Source organism: Meleagris gallopavo, chromosome 3 (genome assembly GCF_000146605.3).
Source record: "Meleagris gallopavo isolate NT-WF06-2002-E0010 breed Aviagen turkey brand Nicholas breeding stock chromosome 3, Turkey_5.1, whole genome shotgun sequence".
Taxonomy (NCBI): Eukaryota; Metazoa; Chordata; class Aves; order Galliformes; family Phasianidae; genus Meleagris; species Meleagris gallopavo.
In genome coordinates this window covers 10692125-10701973 of record NC_015013.2, presented here as the reverse complement: position 1 = coordinate 10701973, position 9849 = coordinate 10692125, and the positions used below count along the sequence as shown (strand labels likewise).

At 42.0% G+C, this 9849-nt stretch overlaps 1 protein-coding gene across 4 annotated transcripts in view; it reads left to right on the top strand.

Moving 5' to 3' along the window:
• The first annotated feature begins 6 nt into the window (after nt 1-6).
• Nucleotides 7-9849, top strand: part of DSP (desmoplakin) — a 37183-nt gene continuing 27340 nt past the window's right edge. For 3 of the 4 annotated variants that reach the window (XM_019613757.1, XM_010708379.2, XM_010708377.2), the window contains exons 1-2: nt 7-180; nt 8140-8242. In XM_019613757.1, coding sequence (XP_019469302.1) covers nt 38-180; nt 8140-8242 — 246 coding nt within the window. In that variant the 5' untranslated portion in view covers nt 7-37. The remainder of the gene's footprint in view (nt 181-8139; nt 8243-9849) is intronic. The other variant, XM_010708378.2, reaches the window with a different exon arrangement.

Below are 9849 nucleotides of genomic sequence, written 5' to 3'. Positions count from 1 at the left end.
CGGCGGCTCGCACCCGCGGATCAACACGCTGGGCCGCATGGCGCGGGCCGATTCGGGCACCGACCTGCGCTACGAGATGAGCTCCCATGTGGTGGGCGGTGGCGGCGGCGGCACCCACACTCACAAGACCTACTATTACCAGAAGACCTACGGAGGGGACTACGCCTCCGACGGGTACGGGTAGGTGGTTAGGCTCGCCGCTGGTTCTGTTGGACCTCTTGGTCTCATTATTGATGCCACTGGGCATCGCTTCTGGAGTGCTGTTCGTGTTCAAGTCCAGCCCTGGCTTTATTGCTAGGACATCCTGATCGGATTGCAGCAGGATGAGAGTTCAGTGTATACAGTAAGCAAACAGCAGCTGGCAACGTGCAGGCTACACGAAGCTACGTGTGCCAGCTGAGAATCAGGCTTTTGGGAATTAGGGACCCTACCCAGTGGTGAGAGCTGTGCTTAGCATCTGCTGCCCAGGACCAATGAATGGAGGACCAAACCTGTGTACTTCCCATATTTGTTTGTTGCTTTGCACAATTCTTAGTTCTTCATTTCACCTTTGGTTTGGTTTGTGCCCTCTGATTAGCTGCTGCTGGGACATGTCCGCCTACTGCTGCAGGAATACGAGAATAGCTATTATTGCAATATAATTAGAGCAATTCAGTGCTTTTCCAAGGGAGAGTGCATGTTAGGACTCCGAAGTACTGTCACTGTGTTGCATTTTTGAGGGTCTGTTTTGCCAGCAGTGCTCCACTATGAGGACCTTTACTGCTTTTAAGAGACAGACATGAAAAATTAATGACAGCATGCTGCTTCTTCACTGTTCTTCTTCCCGACTTCATTCCAGCACTGTTACAGTGGTGTGACTTCCCCGTTAGTCCTGGCTTTCACTAGAGAATAAATACTTGCCTTTTATTTAGCATTCTTTGGCTTCTGTTAGATATTGCAAACAAGCCCGTAGTTTGCTAGATGCTTCTTTCTTTAGTTTTCAGTAGTTCCTTAGCACAGGCTTGATGAAGAGGTTAACAGTCTTCCATCAACATTTCATCAACTCTCTGTAAGATAATGTTCTTATCTCCTTTTTGGCAAGGACGTTACGATGAAAGTTCCTTTTCACCTTATTCCAATGTCTTTTTGTGGAACTAAAGACCCTTGTTAATGAGATTGAAATACGTATACGTATTTTATGTATAATCTTTTGTACATGAAGAGGTCTGACCATAACATTTTATATAAGTAATTGCAAAATGTTGTATGTGCTTGTATCTTACCCATTACATAGATTTGTTTTGGATTGGTGCTGACTTGAATGCCAAAAAATGATGGAAAAAAACAGGCCTAATTTTGCACATGTGCAGAAAATGCTCTGAGTCCTGTGTGTATTGTGCTTGCAGGACCAGGACCATGATCTGTGGAATTGGTTTTGGTTGTTATTAAGCCTGATATTGTTAATGCTAAATTTCAGTGTCAGTTACCAAACCTAAAGACAGAGGCTTCTTTTTTTTCAATGAGGAAAATTCCTGTACCTGAATTTTAAACGCAGTAGGATTCAACATAGGATCTGGTCTTGTAAGATTTGGGGCGTATTCTGCCAAACAAGTCTGTGCTGAGTGTTACATTAGTCACAGAGCAATATAAGCCGCTCCTTACCCTCAGGGTTCTGCAAGGTGCTTTTACAACATTCCCAGTTTCTTCTGGCTTGGGAACTCAGGATGAGCTTGGCCCTGGGTACAGATACTCAGCTTGACGTTGAGTCACACACCCCTGAACTGCAAATTCATCAACCAAGTATTTATCAATGCCGTTGTGATGGGAAGATGCTAGCAGAGAAGATGACAGTAGCAAGTTTTGCAGTTTTATTTGTCATGGCTGAGATCAGGCAAAAAAATAATAAAAAGAGCATAAGATTTGCGGTTACCAAGTAATGCATTGCTGCAAGAATTAACTGGTTTCCACACAAAATATGTTTGAAGGTTGATGTAATGCCAGTGCCTTACATGTAGAAAAAGAGTCAGAAATTCACACTGAAGCCTTGAAATTACTTGCAGGGGGCTGGCAGACTGGGTAAATTTAAAGGAAACAGATTCAGAATTGTAGTTTTGCCCATCCCGTTGGCCTTGTGGTGGTCTGCAGGATCCTGTCCAAGGTGAATCGCTGTGCTGTGCTGTGCCGGCCATGAGAGCTGCCCCAGTGACAAACAAAAGTATCAGAAGACAGAGAGTAAAGAATGTGCCTGAGCTGCCAAATGCCTGCTGCGCTAGCAGAGCCAGCAGGAGAACAGCTCTTATCAGTAGCTGGTAATGCTGCCACGAGGTAAAGAAACCACACTGTGCCTCTCCTAATTCACCTTTTTTATAGGTACCGGTGAGAGATCGATTCCATTGCAAGCTATTCGTCTTTGAAAGCATGAAAGCTGCTTTCCAGCGCAGCCATGTTTCAGGTGGCTGTTATTGGAGGGGCTGCAGTGCCCTGCTGTGCTGTGGGCTCCAGGTGCACCTCTCTCCCAGTGTGAGCTGTGCAGACATGCGTACAGCCACTAGCTGCTGCCTCTGCAAATGGTGCCTTTGCTCCCAGTGACTCATCCCGGTGGCAAAAGTCCCGTTCAGGAGTGTGAGAATTTCTTCAAACAGGTGTGGCTGGGCCCCTTGTGAAACCCTGCAGCTTCCACTGCAAGCACCTGACAGTTTTAATGTGTCAGCACTGACTTTTTTTGCACACCCCTAAAAGGATTAAGCGCCCAATAATGCGAGATACAGATTTCTTTTGAGATTTATCACATTGCAGTCTACATGTGTGTTCTATGCTTTCAAATATGAAAGTGTTGGATGAGGCTGCAGCGTGCCAAAATGGAGCCAGTAAGAGCAGAGAATGCACAGAAATGCACACAGAATGCACACGCAAGAAAATTCCTGGTCAAGGAATCACAGAATCATTTGAGTTGGAAGGGAGCTTCGAAGGCCATCCAGTCCAACTCCCCTGCAGTGCACAGAGTGTTTGCTGACAGTTGTGTTTGGCTGTCAGAGTTCAATTGAACTGTATTCAGGCAAACTGTAGTTTAATTTTTGGTTGTATTTGCATGGATATTGCTATTAACTACCTTTTATCAGTTTCTCTCCAGAGTATTAGTCAGACTTTTCCTACAAATCAAATCCATTCCCTAACACTTGATTTCCAGGTGCACACAAACAGCTCGCTGATGACGGGTGCAGCCTGTGTGCTGGAGATTGCTGTTCCAGTTCAGGTTTTTCTTTTAACTTGCCTACCCTGAGCATTCCGGTAATCCCTTGATGAACCTATTGCTTGTTCAAACAAGTTTGTGTGAATGGAGGAAAAAAAAAATAGGAGGTGCTATTGTTTTGCCCAGTTTCAGCCTCCTTGTTGAATTATGGGAATTGCTTGATAACTTCAGAGCTGCAAGACCTTTCTTAAAGCTTCTTTTACTTTTTGAATAATAATTAGGGGAAAAAAAAAAAGCTTTAGGATTTTTAACAGGGTAAATATTTTGTAGAGCAATCAAAAAATTTAACAAGGATTATTCTGAGCTGGTGTGCACCCTCTTGAATCAAGTCTTTGGGTGAGAGTATCCCTTTTGTGCTTCTAAAGCATTAGGGAACTGTGAAGCAGTCCCATGGTGCTGCCAGCTGGACGTGCTTCTGTGTTCCCCCTCAGGAGTACTCCTCTGGACTCACCACCCTCTGACAACAGCAGCATCTGTTATTTCTTCTTTCTGGACAGTGGCAGCACTCATGGGGATAGCATTTACCAGTAAGGTGCAAACCTATTTCAGAAACTCAGGGTTCACCAGCAAGGCAGGCTGAGCTCAGCTCAGCGGGCATTGAAGAGGTGCTGCAGCAGGGCCTTGTGCTCTCCTTGTTTCTTTGGGAGAGCAGGAATGCAGCACAGCAAGGGAGCCGTGTGTTCTGCCCTTCCGTGAGGTAACAGGCTTCTTATACAGAGCGATGGCAGCATGAAGGTGCTCTCCCATCCCTACAGCCACATCTTCACATCTGCAACCTTCACAGAATTGTAAGAGTTGGAAGGGACCTCTGGAGGTCTTCTAAACAGCATGTTGCACAGAAAAGCGTCCAGATGGGTCTCGAATATCTCCAGAGAAGGATACTCCACACTTCTCTTGTCAGCCTGTTCCAGTGTCTGTCAGCCTCACAGTAAAGAGATCTTTTCCAAATCAAAAGTGATTCTTCTGCGTTTTGAAGTATTCTCAGAGATTTAAAACAAAGACACTATCCCTATATGTTTTCTTTTGTACCTTTAGTAATTAATGACTATTAAAATCAAGTCATTTTAATAAAGAATTTGGTTTCATAGTGCCGTTTTAAAATTCATGAGTTGCCTTCAAAATATATATTGCAGTCTGGCATGTCAAGGTGCAGGTAGAAGGAGGTAGTTAAGGTCTGGAGCAGCCTGGGCTGTTTTGCTCAGCTCTATTCCACAGGGTTTGCAGACACAAAGCAGCATAGCCATTAACTGGGATCTTGCAGATGTGTGTATTTTTCAGTAGGTGCCCCTGCACTCCTATATTGTAAACCTGGCTGAAAGGTCCAACCTCCATTTCCTTCTCTTTCTGCAAAGATAGTTGGAAATTTTGAAAATTCTTTCTGTATTTACAGCTGTGCTCTAGACCAAGTGAAAATGTGGCCTTTTCTTATTGCCTGGTGTGTCCGCAGTGTTGATGCAGCAGGATCCCATTCACATGTTTGAGCTTTAGATGATGTTGGGTTAAAACCAAATCAAAATGTCATCACGACTGCTATCTACAATTACTGTAATATTGTTCGTGTAAATGAAAGGAGAGAGGACAAGAGGGAATGAATTTAAAATGAAAGAGGGAAGGTTTAGGTTAGATGTTAAGAAGAAATTCTTCACTCAGAGTGTGGTGAGACAGTGGCACAGCTGCCCAGAGAGGCTGTGTGTGCCCCATCCACAGAGATGTTCAAGGCCAGGTTGGATGGGGTACCAGCCTGAGCTGGTGGCTGGCAACCCTGCCCACAGCAGGGGAGTTGGAACTGTATCTTTGAGGTCCTTTCCAATGCAAGCTATTCTATGATTCTAAAATACCATTCATAGGTAAACCACTAATTGTATTATGTGAGAATTGTCAGGGTCCTACGTCCTTCTGAGGGCCACAAATGTCTTTTTAAAGAGGATTTAGTTTACATGAGGGTACTTCAGAAGTCCAGGTTCTTTTGTGCCTCTACATTATAATGCCACCTACCATGTTTACAAGATAGGATTTGCAAAGTTGTCTATGGTCCAGTGTTTTTCTCCTTCCTGTACGCTACTGTGTTGAATATGGTATTTCTTTGTTTGGATTTTTGCTTCTACCTCAAGGTTGGATTTCTCCTTACTGCACATAGGGGTTTTTGCTTTGATCTATTCATTCCCATTAAAGGCCTGTTGGCTTCAGGAAGAGGTGTATCAGAATCACAGAAACATCAAGGTTGGAAAAGACCTACAAGATCATCCAGTCCAACCATCCAAATCAGAGCTGAGGGTTTTGAAACCGCTTATGAAATACTTTCTCATTGCATGGGTGACAAGTATTTTATTTGTGTCCATGTTGGATTGTCCTCATGGCATCTGATAAATCAACCAGTATATGTTGAGGTAGGCTTTTCTGGAGTATACTTGTGCAGCTAAATCCTCTTTGAGATGTGAAGGCCTCACATCATGTTGTCTTGGTGGAGCTCTTCCTCCAGACCATAATCTCTTCTGTGGGCTTCTGGTTCTGGCTGTGCCCCAGAAAGCTGAGCTGCCATGCTCTTTCCTGGTTTCATTTTGTATGGCTACAACTTCTGCCGTTATTTTTTATTATGTCTTTAGACAGACTAAAGAGTCTCAAATGTTTGCTGCTTTCTTCTTGTGAATGCCCCCATGAGCAATAAACAAAGAAGTTACAGGTCTACATTTAAAGATTTTAGTAGTTTATACTGAAACGTCACACTACAAGGCATTTATTCCTGCCTTAAATCCATTCTGCCCACCTGTATTAAGCCATCTTAAGCTTTCCAACTTTTTAGATTTTGGGGCAGTAACACTGGATGTGGTATTCTAAAGCAGTGGAATGAACACACAATACTTATAATTCTGTATTTTTCTGTCTACCAACTTCTTCCTGTAGTTTGGTTTTAGAAAGTACCTTTTCTTCACAATTCCTCAGAGTGTTAACTGTGACAGTCATTGTTTAGACATTATTTAGACTTCTCTCAGTGTAAGGTGAGCTAATTGCTTTGAGGTCAGTCAAGTTACACAGAACTCAGTGGAGGTATGCTAATTTATTAGAGCAGAGGTCTGGTTCCTTTGGCTTTAATGGACATTGGGCGTTTGTAGCTATCAGGAGATGATTACAAAAGCAATTGAAGAATAAAATACCCTTCTTGTGTTCCAAAAAGAGAAAATTATGTGGAAGATTCCTCTCTCTTCTTTAGTGTTTCATTAATGAGCATAATTGTAGGTATAATTAATGTAAATTTTAGATGCAGTCAGATATATCTCGATCCAAACACAACAGTGAGGCCTAAGGTGAAGGAATTATTTAGAAAAGGAAACCGATGGGGAAACCTGGCATAAAATCAGTTGTGTAGCTGCTTTCTTTAAGCTGTTTCCAAGATATACAGGCATGCATAGCACAGTAGGGTGTACAGTGTTTATGCAGCCAAAGGGTCATGGTGTAAGCAAGGGTTGTGTGTGTACAGCTTGTTTTAGGTCATCCAGTGATTCTCCAGTCCTGCCTCTGTCTTCAAAGGTTTATTCCCAAGTATTGACAAGAACAGCTTTAAAGTTTTTCTTACCACTTATTCAAGAAATGCTCATAGGAAAATGACAGGCTGCTAAAGAAAGAGCTACACACGCTTCAAAAGCCCTCTTAAAGCGTACTGCTGAATGTTTCCCTTCACAGCAGTGATTTTTCCCAAGGACAACTCTATCATGTGTCACAATTCCTTTTGCTAAGTATGATCGGAGTCAATGGAAAGTTTTCTGGAGTATCCAAATGACGTGCTGGGTATGTAGCGTTGGACGGGCTTGCACGGATAGTCTTTTTGATATTAGAGTTGTATGGAAGATTTGGGCCTCCAGTGAATTAAAATGGAGCATGTTACCTGCTATGAACACCATAGTCAGAGAACTAGGCAAGGCGTGGAAACCTCTTTGTTTCTTATCCTCTCTTAGTAGTGGTTTACTTCAGTTTTACTGGCAAGTGCCTGGGTTTGGGAGCTGCCTGAGCTTGCTTGGGAGCTCTGATTCTATCAGCAAGGAATGATTTCTAGCTTGAAGCACCTCACCCACCTTCAACTAGCAGTGGCTCGCTTTGGTGGCAGGGTCCCAAGGTGAGCAAATCCTGGAAAAGCAACCTTCTGGTGGTGCAGTTGCAGTGGATTATGTACAAGACAATAATAATGATCCCACTATCTACTTTTGCTGTTGTCTCCTCTAGTGTTTCTTAACTAGTACTTTTACATGGAACCCCCAAGATTCCCTTTTATATAGTTGTGAAAAAACAGGTCCTCTGACTCCAGCCCCTATATCTGTTTTTGTAATAGCTTAAGCATCTTGTAATGCCTTTTTTGAGACACTTCACTGATTTTTTTTTTTATAATTTCCTCTTATAAAAAGATCCTTTGTATACTTGTGTAGACGTGTGTGTTCATGCACTTGCATAGCAGAGAATCCTGTGATCCCTTTATACTCTTAAGTTCAATGGCTGGCATGATAACTTATACAATAATGTAACTACATTCTAATGTGTTGACTCTAAGAAAGATCGTGAATAATTTAGTTATACTGTGCTACTGTCAAAATTTCGTCTGTCAAAGCTGCAAATACCTGTACTGGAAGAAAGCCTTTCTCTTAACTTCATGGGGGGTTCCATCTTCTGCATGATCCTGCGGTGAAATTATTCCAAGTCTGCTGATGCACAAAGTCTCTCTACCACTGTGGAATCAGCATTAAACTTCATGGTGAAGTTATGGAGGAAGGAGCAGACCAAGCATGTTGCTGCCTCCAAAGCTTAACTAGATTTCTTATTTCACGTAACTTCTTGTGGCTATTGGGAATTCCTACTAAACATTTCTCTTTGTGAAGTGTGCTTGCTTTGTACTTACTTCATCTTATTTTTCTCTTCCCCAACAGTCAGAATGGGACCTGTACAGTTACCAGACGTCAGAACACCATTCAGGAGCTTCTGCAAAACTGTTCGGATTGCCTGATGAGAGCTGAGCTCATAGTACAACCTGTGAGTGCTTTTTCTTCTTCTTAGAAAAAGTGATTATGAATATTGTTAGGGAATGAATATTGCATTGTTAACTGAATACAGTGGCTGTGGTTCTTCATCTCTTTTCTACCCTTTCAGCTATTTACATGAGGCAGCTGCCACTTACCCTTAGAGTGGAGTAACATACATCCTTGCTGGGTCTCCTGCTTCTGTCTACACTCAGTGTTCAGTAAAACTGATTTAAGTGCAGCTGGTTAAAATAAGGAGACCTTTTTGATTTTAAAAGGCAAAATGCAAAACCAAAAAAGAACAATAAAACACCCTTTGAACAAATTCTAATGCATTTTATTTTTCATCTTATCGGTGATCAAGGGCACTGCTGGTGAAGATGCTAAGAATGTTATGGCCACTTACCCTCCCTTAGTGTATCCTGCCAGGTGTCATCGTAATTTTGAGCCATAAATTTGAATAACCGTCATAAAAACCTTCACCACATTTTTCCAGCTGATTTCTAAAGAAGCATTTGAAATAAGATTGAAATCTTGTCAGCTGTTTGATCTGAACTATGTACAGATGATCTTTGCTGTGTGCCACCCAAACCCACTGTATCTGGGGATGGGTTACTCGTTGTCACTAAGTCAAAGGAAGTGCAGGATGGTGAGCACATCCTGCTGTTGAGGCCATTGAGTTCTAGAATCTGTTTGCAGTACTTGCAATAGAGGAAATTTAATGTGCACTTTTTGACCCTCAGTGAACAGAAAATTCTTCTGGGAATGAATTCTGTTGTTAGCAGTTTATTTCCTTTTCAGTGGTACAGCATGTGAGAGCGTATTTACATAAAAATCAATGCCACAGTAAATAATGCCTCTTGTTAAGGATTAATATTATTGCAGTGAAGTTAAAAGGAAGCGATGTTTAGTTCCAGCGTGGTGACACAAAATTGCTATTTTTTTGTTTGCTGTTTTTTCCTGTGGGACTGAGTAACGAGACCCATCAATATTTTCTTTGCAGAATCAAATCACAGCTGGATTATGTTTAGTTCAGCATGGCCTTGTCAGTGCAGGATGAGATCAAAAAGCCTTGTCTTCCTTCTCTGAAGCACCATGACCATGATGGTCCAGTGCACTGGAGACACCTGGCTATGGAACTGATCCCAGGCAGATGAGATGCAGTGTGTATTTTGTGAGAAAAGAAGCAATGGCTGTAGCTCTTAGAATCTAAGAAAAAAATCTGAAGAATTGGGAGAAAAGATCACCAACTCCAGCTTGGACAGAATGTTTGATTCTTGTCCTCTAAACACATAAGCCATTCCTACTTCATGAGGTCTTAAAAACTCAGTGCACTGAGTGCAGCCTTCGCTCCTCTGTAATAAAAGTCATACTGTGCTGCTGTTTATGGAAATGTTTAGTTGGTATTACGTTTAAAAATTTTTCTGTATGTTTTATTTGTAATTAGTACTTTCAAATGACTATGAATCCTTTAGTAATTGGACTTCAGCTAATTAAATCCGTCAATCAGAGACCTAGAAGTTGGAACCTTTTATTCTTTTTAAAAATAATTGGTCCTCATAGCATCACTCTCAAAAGAATGTGAAGTTTATGCAGTAAATATTTAATCTCCATCTTTTT